This window comes from Homalodisca vitripennis, chromosome 7 (genome assembly GCF_021130785.1).
Source record: "Homalodisca vitripennis isolate AUS2020 chromosome 7, UT_GWSS_2.1, whole genome shotgun sequence".
NCBI classification, from domain to species: domain Eukaryota; kingdom Metazoa; phylum Arthropoda; class Insecta; order Hemiptera; family Cicadellidae; genus Homalodisca; species Homalodisca vitripennis.
The window spans coordinates 90,757,713-90,775,820 of NC_060213.1; the positions used below are offsets into that span (position 1 = coordinate 90,757,713).

At 34.6% G+C, this 18,108-nt stretch overlaps 1 protein-coding gene across 1 annotated transcript; it reads right to left on the bottom strand.

Annotated features, from left to right (window-relative positions):
- Positions 1-693: 693 nt before the first annotated feature.
- LOC124366046 lies at positions 694-17,004 on the bottom strand. Its single transcript, XM_046822255.1, has 5 exons — positions 16,863-17,004; positions 10,241-11,197; positions 9,007-9,102; positions 7,341-7,451; positions 694-4,501 (listed from the first exon to the last, which is right to left on the bottom strand). The coding sequence occupies exons 1-5, from the start codon at positions 16,872-16,874 to the stop codon at positions 767-769; spliced, it is 4,911 nt and encodes a 1,636-aa protein (XP_046678211.1). The 5' UTR covers positions 16,875-17,004; the 3' UTR covers positions 694-766.
- Between the last annotated feature and the right edge of the window lie 1,104 nt (positions 17,005-18,108).

Below are 18,108 nucleotides of genomic sequence, written 5' to 3' on the forward strand. Positions count from 1 at the left end.
AAACAAAGATAACATTGTTTAAATAAAAAAAATGTCGTATAGCTGCAAACGAAGCAGAAATTTCAAAATCAAGTTATTCCTCAATTGACCTTAGGACTCATAAAGTATAAAAAAAACATAGCTAGTCCAAATATATATATATATATATACAATTATTAGACTTTTTGGTATAACATTCCCTTTAATATTTTGGATAACAAGACTCACGTTAATTTTGTTTGTTCTGATATATATATATATATATATATATATATATATATATATATATATATATATATATATATATATATATATATATATATATATATATGGATTCATTAATGTAAAAATGTACTACACAACAATTTATACGTAAATAAACATGAAGTGTGTACTTAAGATTCAGGATTTGTCACTTAAAGAAGAGAATATATCCTATATCTCGGAAGTCAGTCTTTTATTACTGTAACCTTTAACGACAGCAAATGTCCAAACAGTTTTGTGCTTTCAAATTACTCATTCTCATATTGCGATTTAGGCAAATGATCTATTTATTAGGTATTAAATATTATTGCTTTATACAATGTCAACATGTTTAATCTTTTACGGTTCAATGGCTTTTTACCATTTTAAGATATATTTTTTGTAGTAATTATATTGTAGTGTTTATTTGTATTTTAGGTTACATGTAACTTCCATACAGAAAACTAAATATTTCACTGTTGTAATCACATTTATTAACTTAAGTACTAACACAGGAAAAAAACAAAGAGCGTTTAGTTTTTTACTAGTCAGTTATCTGTCGGCCGTATGCATCAAATAAAGGTTTTCCGCTTAAATCACTTATTGGGCTACCATGACTCCCATATCGTATCAATCCTCTTCCAGTACAGTCAAAAAGCATTGTCCCACTGACACTTGTTAAGGGCCTCCCCTTTATGTCATACACCGATATGGGACTTCCAGCCGCTGTTGTTAAAGTTTTTAAAATGTCTATACTCAACGGTTTTGATGGATTAAACTGACTGTTGCCTGGAGACCTACCATATGCATCATATATCGGGTTACGATCGGCATCAGAGATCGGAATTCCTGCCGCATCACAAACTACGAGCAACTCTCCATTATTCTTTCGTAGAAGCCGGCCAGAATTATCAGTCAAAGGTAGACCACTGGCGTCGTACAAATACCAAGCTTTACTTGTGTGATCACCAGAACGACGGTCACTCATGAAGCTACAACTGGAACATTTGGCTTCAATGATTTGAGTAGCTTCCGTTAATGTATCACGTCCTCTTACTACGTTTGCTCGAACATCTGTTAGATCCATTTTACAATTAGTACTTTGGCAAAGATTGGTTTTGGAATTGTCTTTAGTATTACTATTCTCTTTCTGGTCGTTTACATGGCTTTTTTCATCTAAGGTTAGTTCGAATTTGATTTTACATGTATCGGTTTTGTTTATGGGACATTTCTTAACGCTAATGTATTGTTTTTCAAAACCAAAGTCCTTTTTATTGTTTATGGAACCGTCATCGCCAAGTTGTAATGGGTTTTTCTCTACTGATTGAAAATCACCAAATTTTATACTAATATCTCCCTCAGCCATTTTTGAAGTTTCAAGATTTTTAATTGAAGACATCAATGTTCCTTTTTCGGTTTCAAGTAGTTCGCAAAGCTTTGATATTATTGATTGTGGAGGAGTTATTCTTTCCTCTATACACACATTGTCACTAAATGGCACTCGGGGATAAGACGATCTTCTGATGTTTGGTACTATATTCTGTTCTGCTTTGTACCCCGAAATCTCGCAGATTTCTGTACTTTGCGCGCTGTAAAAGTTATCATTAGAAATACAATTCACTTTTACACCAGAAACATTTTCTTTTCTAAGAGATTTGTTTATATATTTAGAATGTTCACTTATGACCTTGTTCAACTCCTCTCTACACCATTCAACCGCATCTGGCGCAATATTTTTATCATCGTCGGCCATGCATTCGTTACTCTGAGTGAATTTTACTAGATTACTATTTGCTTTATGCATTAGATCAGTATTATTACCATTCACAACACAGTCTCGTTTAGTGTCTAACGTATCTCTAGTAATTGTGTTTGGTTTAATAATTTCATTGCTATGTTCCGCTGGTGAAAGTATATGAGGTAAATTTGTATGGTTTTTGCTGTTTATTATTGTGTACGATCTATTAATCCTGGGACATGAATTAAATGTCGAAGGGGTAGCCGAGTCCAAAACTTCTTGTTTTTGATTTATATTAGGTTGATATGGGTTTGCGTCAGTTAAGCGTGCTGAGTTTCTTAAGTAAGTGAATTTGTAATTATCGATATTTGGAATATTGTAGTCAAGCGATGACGGATCAGAGTTTCTTAATATAGTGTATGACTTATTTTTTTCGAAATGAATTGATGAATCAATACTGTCTTTCTCATTTGAGTCATTTAATTTTTCACTGGAATATTTATGAGTGTTTCGTTCACAATGCGTAAACCTATTGATACCATCAGTAACTCTGTTGTATTTCTGTACATTGGTCGTAGTTACTAAAGGTTTATCTTTATCAGTTGTTGATACACAACACTGGGAATAATTGTCTTTAATGATTGTATAGGATAGTTTTCGAGGGTTGAAATTTAATACTGAACCGTTGCTTACAAAACTGTTACACGGACGGTTTGTAACAAAATTATATGTTGCCAACTTATAAATATCTTGTGGAGAATTCTTTGTCAAGCTACGTGTTTTCTTGTCTTCCAAATATCCATCACTTAAAAATATGGCGTTCAGCATTATCATTTCATCTACTGCTTTTAGTGTGGAGTTTGTTTCTTTATATGGAGACAGGGTTTGTTTGTCTTTTTTCAAACATTCTTTGCTAACAATATCGGTGCATAGATCACTTACACTTGAGCAACAGGAATGAAAAGATTCATTACTTGAGGGTATTTTGTTTTCATCGAAGCTACTAGAATTGTTCAGGATCTGATTTTCCTGAGGACTACTCTTATTACTCTTATCCGTCTGAGGGAATTCCACTGTAAAATATCTAAGTTCCATAGTTTTATGTTTAGCCAAAGGACGTTTCTTTTTCAAAAGCTCATTTAGCTCTACCTCGTTCAATGGTAAAGACGATATACTAGGAACGTATGGTATGTGAAAATCCTCGTCATCAACCACGAATGCAACTTCTTCCGCGATTGTCGGTAATGTTTGGTGGACTTCTCGGGTTCTATATCCTTTCACAACGGACCTTCGCAAAGACGAACGTTCTCTACGAGGCTCTGGCAGTGTGGTGAATAGATGGTGAGACGGGTTTTCTGTTCCGGCAAAAGCTCGGAGCCACTTCGTTCTGTTCTCTTCCGTAGACTGATCGTCATATTGTGTTTCCCAAACACACATCTGATCGGTCGTATCCTCATCAGATACCAACATAATCTCAGCTTGGGACATATCTTTACCCAAAAAAGCGGATATGGAATTCAAATCGTCATGATCCAAAGGAAGAGACCGTATACTGGTACTTATCGGAAGATTTGATTCACTGCCATACTCTTTTAACGCATATTCCCCGTAGCAATCAGGGTCCGTATGCAATTCACGAATGGTATTGCTATCAACATCTTTCAATATGTCTTCAATAATTTTACTTCTCTTAGACATATGTGTCCTTGATTTAGGTAGTATATCTCGAATGTTAGTTTTGTCTTGAGTTGCCACGTGAACCACATATTCAGATGTAGGGATGAATTGTTTAAACGCACAAACCACTTCTTTATCTTCAAGAAAGTCTTTTATTTCTGAATGTTCATGCTCACATGATGAGAGCCTCTGTTTCGCTAATATAATGGAATCTACTGCAGTAAGGTATACAGGAGCTTCTCTAGTAGTTTCACCGAACGGAGTTTTGTTGCTAAATTCTTCATCCTTTTCTTTACCGCCAGAGACCGCTTCTGGTACCACATCAAATACAGTGTTTGGATTTTTAACTTCAATTGGATAAAATTTATTGTTATCCATAAAAGAAACTTTTTTGTTAGATCTTCCCCTTTTTCCTACGTCTTTATATGAACTATTCGTATTAAATGAATCCGTGGACACACTGGAATTTGACAAGGAGTCACGGTCACTGGTTGGTGGTAATTTTATTTTAAGTTTTTCAAAAACTTTGTCAAAGTTACAGCCACAGTACAGCTCGTCGTCTACTACTTCATCAGCGGCATCTGAAATTGTTTCATTAATGTTTTCAGGACTAGAAGTGTTTTTAACTGTATCTATGTCTTTGCATTGAGATTGTCTTTCTGGAATGTCATTAACATTAGAAGAGTCTATTTTACTATCTTTTTCTACCTCTAACGGATTATCGCCTTCTAAAGGAATTGTATGATCTGTTTCAACCTTTTCTGCAGATTTAACCTCTGTTTCATCACCAGCTTCATCTGGCCATTGGTCGTAAGGTATGGGTTTGGTTATTTTGTTGATTGGAATTTCTTTCTTTTGTTGCCCCTAAAATTAAATGCACAAATTATTTACTTATTTTTTACTATAATATGAGAATATTTAACTTGTTTAAAAATAACAAATACGCTTTCTACTATTTTTATCAATCCGTATTTTAAAATGTATAATGTAATGGCATGTACTCTTGATTAATGGTGCACAAATTGTTTGTATAGTAAGAAGAATTTTAAATTAACAGATGAAATCTTGCTCTATATATCTTTCCACATGATAACCTCACATGATGGATTTGTTTCTCGTGCGTTTGGCTTTCATAATGCTCCGATAATAATACTGTTGTTTTAGGACAATTCGCATCCAGACGTTTTACTAATTTCACGGTTTAATATATGGTTTTGTTAGCTAAACTAATTCGTTCTCTGAGGCTGTTAGATTAACAGATGTTTTCAAATTGAGCATAACTAATGGCAGTAAAGTTACATCAAAGATTTTAATTAACAGTATTTTTAGTTGTTAAAATTATAGCTTTCAATGAACATTTTCAATTCATAATTACTGAAAGACATAAAGGCATAAACGTCAGAAATATTCATAAGAATTGAAGTATTTCTCACATGCAAGGGATAAATTTTGAAGTTTGTTAAGAAGGTATTTGAAACTATTCCCATCACCACTTATGATACAGCAATGATTTTATTCTCCTGAACAACTTCACTGCTTATGAAGGAAACAGGATTTTTCCGGACATTTGCCATCGGTTCAGTGAAACAAGAAAACAGTTAACACTACGTTTCGAGATCTGCAATCTGATCTCTTCTTCAGGTAAAGAACTAACCTAATACATAATTACAAACTAAGTTAAAATAAACTAATCTTACTAAAGCGTTGTGGCACGCCTAAGTCAGGAATCACAACCTACATGTTGTTGTCATATTCACTAACACTAAAGACATGCACTTAATACAAAACTATACAAAACACTAATCATTAAAACTAAACTACGGAATACAGGTCACAATGCGTCTTTCACTCGTCTACTGACCACCTACGACTGACCAGAGGGACTAGCCAATGGCAATCGTGACGGCTGGCTAAAACAAGATGGCGGAAATTACAAGGGAAGGGGAACAGGAATGGGCCCTTTCGTTATTATTGGTTCATGCGAGATGAACTTCTTAAAACCATATTGTGACTCCGCATTGGTTTATTACAAATATCCGATCCGTTTGATACTTTTGGTTTTCTCTTTAGTTCGCCAATATCTTTTTGGAGGAATTCGAGCGAAAAAGCTTTGGCTTTCAGCTCAGTTCAAACTGAAGATTTGGTGGAGGTATGTGGATGATACCTTTGTTATTTTTTCTTCATGGAGACATTGAATTAAATAATTTTTTTTGAATCACATTAATAGTATTTCTCCTTCCATCCGCCTCACAATGGAAGTGGAAGTCCAAAAACAAGCTTCCCTTTTTGGATGTGTGTGTATTAAGAGATAGGGATGTCCTTAAGACAACTGTTTTTTCGAAAGATTAACACACACAGGAAAATATTTAAATTATCAATCCAAACCATCAAAAAATCTGTCAAAGAAGGAGTAGCCTACTCGTTGTTTGATAGAGCAAAGAGCTTGTGCTCAGATAAAGATGGACTAAAAAGAAGAATTTAAGAAAATTGAATCGGATCTCAGAAGCAATGGATACCCTCAATTAGTAATTAATAAGTGCAAACGAACCAGAAGAATCATTCCTGAGTCAGAAAAAACAGAATTGTGATAAATTTTCCGTTTATGTCAATCCCTTATGTGCCGGGATTATCGGGAGAAAGAAAATTAGAAGAGTAGGTAGAAAGTACAACATTAGAACCGCGTTTAAAAACACACAACACTCTTAGACAAAGTCTCGTAAAAAAACAAAACCAAAAAATGGCACACAGGATTCCAAAAAACTGTGTTTACAGCATAAAATGTAGCTGCAATAGGGAATACATAGGCGAGACAAAAAAGACCACTAAACGTAAGGATAAAAGAACACAAAGAAAACACGAGAAAGGGTTTCACAGAAAAGTCAAAAATTGCACACCATTGTTGGTCCGAAGAGACCATCATATGAATTGGGATGAAGCCCACATAATACATCGGGAACCCACATTTCTTCAAAAGGAAATTAATTGAGGCAACATACATTAAATTGGCAGGACCAACCAATCAGTCAACCATCAGTCGAGATTAGGCCGCTTTGGTTGCCAATTCTAAAAAATGAAACTAAAGAGAAAAACCAAAAAGTATCAAACGGATCGGATATTTGTAATAAACCAATGCGGAGTCACAATATGGTTTTAAGAAGTTCATCTCGCATGAACCAATAATAACGAAAGGGCCCATTCCTGTTCCCCTTCCCTTGTATTTCCGCCATCTTGTTTTAGCCAGCCGTCACGATTGCCATTGGCTAGTCCCTCTGGTCAGTCGTAGGTGGTCAGTAGACGAGTGAAGACGCATTGTGACCTGTTATTCCGTAGTTTAGTTTTAATGATTAGTGTTTTGTATATAGTTTTGTATTAAGTGCATGTCTTTAGTGTTAGTGAAGTTGACAACAACATGTAGGTTGTGATTCCTGACTTAGGCGTGCCACAACGCTTTAGTAAGATTTGTTTATTTTAACTTAGTTTGTAATTATGTATTAGGTTAGTTCTTTACCTGAAGAAGAGATCAGATTGCAGATCTCGAAACGTAGTGTTACTGTTTTCTTGTTTCACTGAACGATGGCAAATGTCCGGAAAAAATCCTGTTTCCTTCACAATCCTTCCATCGTCAAAAATAACCTTCACTGCTTAATTTTGTATGCAACCAAGATTGTTTAAACTAGTGATAATCCATTGTTATATGACTTACATTTGTATTCCCAGTTGTACTATAATCTATAGGTTGAGAATTATTCTCAACTGGTTTATTTTCTTGTACTTTTTCATCAGAGTCTTTCGGTGATTCCTTTATGTCAGAAACCTGGAACATAATACATTTTATATTTTTCTTTTAGCCTCATGTGTATATACTGCCTAACATTACTGTGCACGTAAATAACCCACAGTAAAAATTAAAACCCAAATACATTTTTAGAGCGTTTGCCTAACTATCTATAAACATTTAAAATAAAATTCCCTTAATAAAATGGTTTAGGCCCTTAATCATATGTAATTAATAAAGAGTTAAATTGACAATAATAGGCCTGTCAATCTATTATTAGCTGTTAAAAACAACGATACCGGAATTCTTCTAAATAGAGTACTTATAATATATAATAAATGCACTTATTATTTAGTATGATGGAGTTGTATAAAATAACTAAATTAATTGTAAACAGGCGTACATCGGGTACATATTGTTTTCGTGACCATGCCTAATACTGTAGTAGCTGAGTTCATTATGCTGCACTTGTAGAAGGATTTCTGGTTAAAACTAATTATATTCCTTCGCCACAGCTCAGTCTTTAATTTTGCCCTGATAGAAAAATACAAATTCATAGGTATTAGAAATCCAGATTGATCAACTCAAATCCTTGTCAAGATCTTCCCGTTGAAGGTAGTTCCAATATCATGGTAGAATTCGCCTTGTTGTCTTGGCAAGGAAAAAAATATGAACACACTTAGGTCTAAGACGCCTACTTTAGTTAAAACGTATCAGTGTCTGATCGTACAAGATCCCTCATGGAAACGCAGTTGAGTTTTCCTCATTGCGTGGTTAAAAACAAAGTAATGACGTTGATTCGTAAACCTATTTTGGTAAAAAGCGAATACTTAAAATATATTTTTGATCTAAGGTATTTACAGTGCTACAGTTCAGTTTGTCTTGTTGACTAGTATAAGGAATAATAAATATATACAAAGGACTAAAAAGTATATTAAGTACTGGGAGAAAATCCTACCTACATCCTGTAAGAGGGTTACAATCTAATTAGGTTCATGCAACTACCAAAATAATCGTTATAAGGATTTACCCTGTAACATATTGTTTGATTTTGGACTGTAGTCTGGAAATAATGGATAGGTAAGGCGTATTTATGTTCTGTTTTTCAATAAGCTCCTATTAAAATTTCATAGCATAGTGTCAAAAAGGTCCACAAGTTTGGAGTATCATACAAACTATTGTGGTAATATTGTGGTATGTTCTGTATTGGTATACCATAATACAGTCAACTTTGTCTGTTAATGTTGGTTTTATGACAATGTTTCAATAATACTTATGAAACAATTTTCTATTTCCTATTTAAGGTATACTGATATTTTAACTTATTAAAGACAGCTTTTTAAACTTATTTAAAACTCTCTAAAGTTGTTTACTGCAGTTACATTTTATTTTTAAACATTAATACTACTATGTTTTCAAAATTCCGGAATACACACGCTAAGATTTCTTATAAACCTTATTCAGATTTAAAAAAAAAAATATTTTACAAAGGGAATTGGCCGAATCGGTACAACCATTCTTCTGATAATCCCAACAATTCTTCATACAAGGTCTTAATATGTACTAATATTTGCTTATTATATTTACTACTTACATTTTTACTTCCAGATTTACTTGGTGTGGTTTTTTGTTTGGTTGTTGGTTTGTCAAGCGGAACATCTTTCTCTGGAGTTTTATTTACTTGAAAAGGCTGTAAAAAATGTTAGTTTAACACAGTGCAACAGGTTCAACATTAATCTAGACCAAAATATCATTAGTTAAATGTTTAAATTTTTAAACTCATGATGTTGGTTCGAACGTTTAAATTTGTTAAATAAAATAGTGTTTAAACGTTATGATTAGAATATTTTTACCATTAAATAGGCTATATATATTTTTTAAATCTTTTATTCAATGGCTCTTTCTAGAGAATTTACCTAGGTATAACGAAAACTGCCTTGAGAGATTTATGCCTTACATCGAGAATAATAGTTTTTGGAATTTATTCTCTTGCACTGTTTTCATTCATACTATCTACAATAAAATACAAACATTATTAATAATAGCATGATATACAATTTATATACATTTATCGCATATCTTAAAAACTTTTTAACTTCATAAATTGTGTTCAAATGAAATATTAAATTTAAAAGAAATGTTAAGAGAGAAGAATTTACTGTATATAAGGCAAGTTATGAATTATTCCTGATGTTCTAAGTAGTTCAATATTAATGTAAAATTTGGCTGGGCTTAAAAATATCCAACATAGCCTATAGAAGTACAAATCTTTTTAAAGATACTACTTATGTGACTTTCTTTTAATGGTATTCATGCTTAGAAAGGTACACATTGATATAACTGGTCTATATACGAATGATTCTCATAAAAAAATAAAAACGAAATATTGGTAAACTCTTTAAAACTTGTCTCTTTCAACTCTTCAATATTAACGGAAATTATAAAACTAACTAGAAAAAAACCACGCACATACACACACAAACACTTATATATGTGTGCACTATATATATATATATATGTGTGTGTGTGTGTGTGTGTGTGTGTGTGTGTGTGGTGTGTGTGTGTGTGTGTGTGTGTGTGTGTGTGTGTGTGTGTGTGTGTGTGTGTGTGTGTGTGTGTGTGTGTGTGTGTGTGTGTGTGTGTGTGTGAGTGTGTGTGTGTGTGTGTGTGTGTGTGTGTGTGTGTGTGTGTGTGTGTGTGTGTGTGTGTGTGTGTGTGTGTTATAATATTGAAAATCCGTGAAGGCTGCAATAGGCTTATTGGTATTAGTGATAATTTTAACTTTTAAATTATAAATGCTTATTGTTTTTAATATAGTTAAAACTTACAAGAGAGTACTTCAGGACGATGGGATTGCCCTCCGCCTCTGCATGAACATGGGGGTATTCACGGGAACAGCAAGGCTGTTCATTTTCACGTGCTTTACCGTTTTTCATAACTACCTTTAAATTCCTTCCTGATTTTAATTCATCCACTAGTCTTCCTTGGCAGTCAATCAGTTTTTCCTTTACACACAAGACGCACATATCCTCGTCTACCTTACTTCCTTTTACGTTCTTTTTGAATAGTTGTATTATTATATGTGTTAAGTTTGTAAACTCAAATTTCAAAAGTTTGAGATCACTGATGGGGATATTAAAGTGTCTGTATTTCTTGTCATCAGTCAAGTTCTTACTCTTCACGTAACAAATTTGAACAAGAGTGTCCCCAATGCACTTCTGTAACATGATTAGAATGCATTTGAGATTATGGTCAACGGCGTCTTTCTCAACGTTAACATCCTTTTCACGTGATGGTTGTTCGTCATATGAGGAACCTTTTTTCAAATTACTTTTATCCCCCTCACCAAACCCGTCATCTAAGCCGATCTCCTTACTATCCAGCAGGTCGGTTTGTTCTTTTTCGATGACGCCATCGACTAGTATTTCTATAATTTTGATGGACTGCAATATCTTCTTATAGCCCTCTCGTCCCAAGGTACATGATTCACAGCCTTCCACCCCCACCTCGTAAGCCTCTCCACTCCTAATAACAAGTGGAATTGATGACGTCACCCTTCTCACCTTCTTAGCAACGTACTTAATGTCTTTTATTCTTTTACCGTCATGGTTGCATTTATCTGAATTTCCACGTAGTGTGTACTCTTGTGCTGATTTCATCTTGGAATGTGCAGTGCGCTGGCCTTGGTCACCGGAAGGATAGCGCTCCTGAGATCTCCACCTAATTTTGTGCATAATCGAGGAGCAGAAGTTCTCTGAACTTGGTTTACGGCCTGTGTTTACTGGCTGAAACATAAGTTATTACAGGTTAATCAGAGAGCAAGTGTGATAAAACTAAAGAAACGTTTGATGGAATCAGAGACTCGTAGTGTAGCTAAGTCAGATGACCTGGAAGTTATACTTATGGATAGCTGATTTCATACGTCATATGGAATATTCAAAATAACCAGTTTCACTATCACGTCAATAATTGTTTGCATAAAATAAACGTGCACCTTTTTGAGGTAAACGAATTATCTGCAGTAAAACAGTTACCTACAAACAAGAATGCAAATTCCACATTCATCGGAAGATAGTTGCCCAGGCATTAGAGTTGTCCGCCACATATTATGTGGGATTCCTTTTGTCCATTTGAAAATAGTGTTTTGTGAAACAGATTTACGTACATTATATTATAAATGTTCAAAACACATTAGATGACTAAGTGTATAAATTTAAAGATCTAATTTCATAGTACCCATTTTTTACACACAAGTATGTTTTTTTTTATTCCATAATAGATTTTACAGGAAATGTATTGGAAACGTCAAATTTTGAGAGCTAAAGTTTTCCATACACTACCACGAAATTCACTTTCATACATACATTGTTTGCCGTCACACTCTCTCACTCATTCGAATTGTCCAACTCTGGTTTATACTATGATGAAGGTTTATATTATTACTAACAGTAAAGGAAAGAGGTCTTGTATACCTAACCCTGAAGAAAATGTAGCAGGCTACATAATACAATATTAGCAAGCGTTTAGAGATATTTAAGAAGTAGTTTTTTCCAAAATTTAACTTATTTTCTGTTTCTGACGTATCTTAGAAAAAGAAAACGACGATATACAGGGTGACAATTAAGTCTGGAACCTCTTTTTTTAATTTTTGAACCACAATAGAAAGAAATACCAAAGTTCACACGCGCTTACTGGTGATAGTAACGCACACATCTGCCCAATTACCGATCGGATAATCCCTTTGGGGGACGGTCCACAAGGAGTCAGACAAAATTCTTAAATAGCAGCATAGGTCAAGTTTGGTATCAAATTAAAGGTCTTACTTAGCAGAGTACAGTGCAGCAAACCGGACTTCAAAAGGTGGATTCATTCAGTAGTTATAGCTATTTGAATTTTAAAACAATTTAACAATGTAAATTATTAAGTATTACAAGTAAACACCAATTTTTAAGTACCTGTGATCAAAGTAAGTGTTCAAAATGTTCCCCTCCCATCGTCTGGCGGTTGTAAAAGCCATCCACTGCATTTTGAAGGTAGTCACGAGGAATATCTTGAGCTTCTTGGACTATGAGATTTCTTAGGTGCGCCAAATCTCGAGGCTTAGTACGATAAACTTTATCTTTGAGGTATCCTTTATCTATGAGATTAATTATACAAAAGCGTCGATCTTGATAAGCATCAGACCATATATTTACTAAGTATAAGAGGTTTGGATCTGATTCGGTCATTAAGCTTAGAAAATATTTATAGACATATAACTTGGCTCTCACTTTCATTGCCTTATATAGATTTTTTATCTGATAGGAAATGCTAATGCATCGTCCGTAAAATTCGCTGATGTGTGGGACTTGTAGCCTTGGCCATAATTCACAATGGGATCGTATTTAGAATTACTTCAAGACGGTAGATAAGTAAGACAAGAGAGGGCTTCTACAGCGGACATCGATTGGGAAACACATGGGTGTTACTTAATTTCTTTACATTTTTTGGTTTTCGGAAACACTTTACCTACGAAAATATACTATTCCAAGTCTATCTTTCAAAGACCATTTCCTGAGGCAAGTATGTGTGAGTGTGTGAGTGTGTGTGTGTGTGTGTGTGTGCGCGCGCACGCGCGCGTGTTCATGGTATGAGTTCACCTATAGAAATAAAAGTTTAATTTTTTCCCTACTAACTGCAGAATACGAAAGTGTGGTTGGCGTTGTCATACTCCGCATCCTCATAGAGACATGCCTAGCTTTTAAAATTACCCATCTTAAAAAAAATACGCTCGTAACTGGCCATAACCAGTAGGGAACTTTTTCAGGTCTAAAGATTCGTCCCCATGTTGTCGCTCCACCCATTCTCCCGGGTATCTTTTATCTTCTTATGTTTTTAAAGGACATGTTCAGAGTTTTTTTGCCAAGAACAAACAGAAAAGGTCCTCATACCAGGAAGGTTTTATTTATATTTTCAGGGCATAAGCTCAACCGCTGTGTGATACAACATTGTTCTAATGCCTTACAGTCGTTTGGCATTTGAACCGATTCCCAAAACTTAAAACAAAGGCCTCGATCTCTTCCTTCTGACCTTCCGCAGTCTACCTGAATGTGGCTGGAATTCAATGACTAGAAGCACTACATCACATCTACCGTAACCTCAAAAGAATCCTGCAAATGACCCAACCGACTTTTACCCAGTCCGGTACCCAAAGTCTGCTGGCCGTATGCTCCATAATATTCACTAGAGCCAGTCTATGTTCCCACCTATAGGACCTGGTTACGTTGACTTACAGACTCCCGCTTTTTTCCCAGATTGCTGCTTTGACCCCTTCAACCGTAGAGACTGCCGAGGTCTGTTATTTCCAAGGCCATCATCATAGGTTAGATCTCCCAGAAGGTTCCACCTCGATCGCATCCCTCATTGCAGCATTAAAAAACCTGGTTTAACCGCCGAGTTCAAACAAGCCGCCATTACATTTTTCTGCCTGATTGCTCGAACCTGATATATCAATCCTGACGGTAACTATTCATACTAAAACCACCTCCGTACAGAATGCTTTGGGACTATTTTCCTTGCTCGTGTCGTCCTGAGCGGCATAGCTGCAAGCAGTCTTCCTGCAGATTTCTCCCCTTTAGAAGCCCATTTCTCATTTCATCGCCCTTCCTCCAGACAGCCGAAGTAAACTTCCATGAACTCTCCATAGTGAGGTCACTGACTTTCTCCTGCCTCAACGTCGAGGGTATCTGAATTCCTTAAGGTGTTAAAAGCGTTCCTACAAATCTTCGTGTTGGTGGCGTGTTTGGATAAGGCCGGCGTCGTGGCTATGTATACAACCTCCCTACTTTCTTGAGTAGTCTTCGCAAAGGTGTTGAGCAAGCCAGGTTCCTCAGAAAGTTTCCTCTTCTAGGTTCCTATATTAAATACAAATTTGACTGCCAGACTGCACGCAATTTCCTTAATACTCTTCACTATCAGATCGAGGTGTTCCTCCACGTCCCAATCAGTGTCGCCGAAGTAATGTCGCAATACCTGATAAAGGACCCATGTACGCCACATCACGCGTTGTAACAAAAGGCTTCGCTGAGGCTGCAAGCTAAATTTATACTACAGACCCCCGCCCCCTTTTTGGATCCTGGCATCCGCCGATGCGATTTACTGGCAGAACGAAATCCGCCGACGTTGGGCACATAGAAACACATTAAGAAGACCATGTGAATTTCTAGTGGGCCAAAGGTAGGCCATGTTTACGGTGAAGTACACATTCTGGGATCTTATTTGGAAAGGAAATAAAATAATATTCCGAGCAAGGAGAATGTCACAAGTAGGACAAAGTGGTGACATACTCAGCTAGGGTAACCCCGTGGTCGCGATATGAGCCCTTTGGGGAGACATATCTAGATATAAGTAAATTTCATCAATCACAATCTTCAGACCCGATTCCACTTTTATATTTCAAGGTTCTAAGTGGTAGATATATGTTTCATAGACTTCCCTTTAATATTCCAAATACAGTCCAAACGATACTTTTTGCCATGTCCCAACAGAAATAATAGAGTGTCGGAACTTTGGATTTGGGGGTATGTAAATTTGATATTTTTAGACTTTAACGTTTTGTCATTTATCCACAAAGTATCGAATGCAATTACCAGTTACAATGTATAAACCTGGGGAGTATCGACTATTGTTCCAACAATTATCAGAGAAACGTACAAGAGGTGATTGCAAAAATTAATGGAAACAAAATTATTTTTTCATAACAGATATAATGGATTACATCCTAAAAAAACAAACAAACAAATGTATACTATACATAACAAGAATTAACTGTACTGTGACACCTTTCACAAACATATACCTAAATAGAGTATATTGTAATCCGTCGTCATTGTATCGCCGGAATTTTTATTCCGATACAAAAATCGTACTTCCGAGAAAGCAGAGTTTACGCTAAAATCAGTTATAGTGCTTTAGGGAATACTGATGGCTAATATTAGACTGCATAAAAAGATTTGTCAACATAAGTGGTCTTATAGACAATTTTGTTATAATGTTAGTAGCCTGAATCATACACAAGGTGAAAATTTAATGTTACAACAAATTTTTAATACACATGACACTAAATAAGGATAATAAATTCAATATTTTCTGTACATGAAAAACATTTGTGTAACGTAAATTCACACGTAATAGCGTTAGTTTTATTTAATTTTTATGATATTAAAAAAATAAACCGGAACTTAAAGCACTGTACATTTTTATTTGGAAAGCGGAGCTGAACGAGCTACAAAATGGCGCGTTAACTCGCCAACGAGTAACTAAAATTTTCCTCTATTACATATTTTCAGATGAGAATGCGGGTTCGAGGAATAAGAATTTAGTGAAGGGATTAAAACTCCTTGGAGGACTCAATAGATTAGTTTTTCACGTTCATCACGATCACTTCCGTTTAGTAAAGGCAGATATTGCGGCTAATATCGTGGCAGCCACCAATCTGGAGAGAACTAAAGATGCAGACTACTGTAATATGCTAAACTTTCTCTTACATCTCTCGACTAGCTTCAAATAATTTGTCAGTCAGCACCAAATCTAAAGAGCAGATGCGAAATAGACATAACTGATCCATGTATTCCTGGTCTGGGGAATCAACAGCTGTGTTCACCTCCGTAGACTAGGGAATAAAGTGTTACCTAAGAGGGCAGAGGTTCGAATCCTGGCAAGGTTCAAACAAAAGTATAAATTGGACGCAGTTTACTTCAAGGCCGGCATAGCTAATCTTATTTAAATAGAAATAAAACACGGAAAACTTAAATTGTGCAGTGTTCAAAAACTCAAAAATGCTTAAGAAACTAAGTTAAATTGTTGTTGTATTTGGAGTGCTTACTTATAATTCGTAATATCTTTAAACGTTAAAATTGTAAAAATTGTTTCTATTTAAAACCGAATTGCATAGTTATTAAATATAAATATTTTACTATCTGAGTGATCAAGAAACATATTTAGAACTTGTATCAAAACAAACAAGTAAGTACTAAAATCATGCACAGTTTACCATATTACTAATCAAAAAATTCCTACTCATTCCTTTCCTCAAAGAATAAGCATTTATAGGGTCGAAAGGTATTTTAATCAAAGTATGCTATGGCCGATTGGACGGGAGATGACTAGTAAATTAAGATCAACTTATATTATGTACATTTTAAATAATTTACAACCCCTATATTTGGTCGTAGACGGCTGTCGTAATGGTCACCGTATCGTTACTGGATTATTTAAGGAACATAATTGGTTACTACGGCAGATGTCTAAAAGATTAAATGGCTCTCACTCAGTATAATATTAAAAAATTTACTACACGTTTTCAACAAATCACTTATTATACATTAATCTAATCTTGGTAGACTAATTATAGGTTATAACACACAATTTAGATATAAAATAATAAGGTAAGTAATGTATCATAAATCTTACTTGTCTATACATCTTTTTTTCTTTTTCCAGAAATTATGGATCTATAAATGGATGTGGTTAAATCATTCTTGCAATGGACATGTATTACTAAAAATTTTGAGTTTAATGCAAACTGAAGTGGTAGACTATGTGTTATGTACTGATGTTTGACCACGTGTTGTTTGTTTTCTATTAACATATGTTTAGACGTCAACTTTATGAGTTAATATCTAAATCATTCACATGTTTAATAACGGTCCTATTTATTGTCAATGTTGCATAATACAGTATGTGTAAACAAGTTATAAATAACGAATGTTGCATTAATTATTTCCGTATTTATGAGACAAACTCAAATACGGTGTCAAAAACATTTTTGATGATGAAAAATTTTTTAATTTTTATAAAAACTTTTATAGGTTTTATTCTTACCATGATATTCACTCTAACTAATTATTTTAAACGTGTACGTTCCAGAAGTATTCCTTTCACGATGGTTAATACCATTCAGTTGACTTACACTGAATATAGGTAAAATAATTTTGTCTCTTATATCTGAGCAACCAATGAATATCCAGAATTAGCAAATTATTGACTACAGATATTGAGATATTGGAGTAGCAGGATCTATAGAAGGCCATAGTCTACTAAAGAAATGAAAATGAAATTCAGCATATTTTAATTCGATTTTCAAGACCTTCTTAGACATATACAAAACAATTGAACCATAAATATTTGCTTGATAAATAAAATATCAATTTGAGTAAAATTAATTAACTTAATTAGCTTTGTAAAATACATATAAAAGTAACTAAAATAAACTAAGAAAACTATTTTATTTACTAAAGTTCAAAAACCATTAAAATGAGCACTTGTAACGTGTAGAAGATGGTATATGCTATTAAAATTACACACATTTGAAACTTTGAATATTACATTGGAAACGATCATTTAAATATTTTGTTGAACATTTCACATGATGAAATATTTTGGTATAGAAACATATTTACTAAAAATAAATACATATATTAATCCTTTCTCCAGCGCGACGCTCGCAGCTCATCAGACCGGACCCGCCTCGTAAAACCGCTTTCCATACACATACCTCTCTTGACACAAACAGGAATGGCTCTCAATAGTAGCAATAAACGGCATGTGATTACATGAATTGAATTATCAAATACTACTATCCTGTACTGGGCCATTCGAAAAAAAATTTACCCAGAGCTAGCACTTATTACATTTCCATCAGACTCAAATTTTAAAA

What these genes read in the sequence shown, in the direction of transcription:
- LOC124366046 (XM_046822255.1), bottom strand. An exon ending in TCGTCCTGAAGTACTCTCTT is followed by an intron (nt 9,103 to 10,240) that starts GTAAGTTTTAAC and finishes CATTTTTTACAG; the next exon opens with CCTTTTCAAGTAAATAAAAC. An exon ending in GTACAACTGGGAATACAAAT is followed by an intron (nt 4,502 to 7,340) that starts GTAAGTCATATA and finishes ATTTAATTTTAG; the next exon opens with GGGCAACAAAAGAAAGAAAT.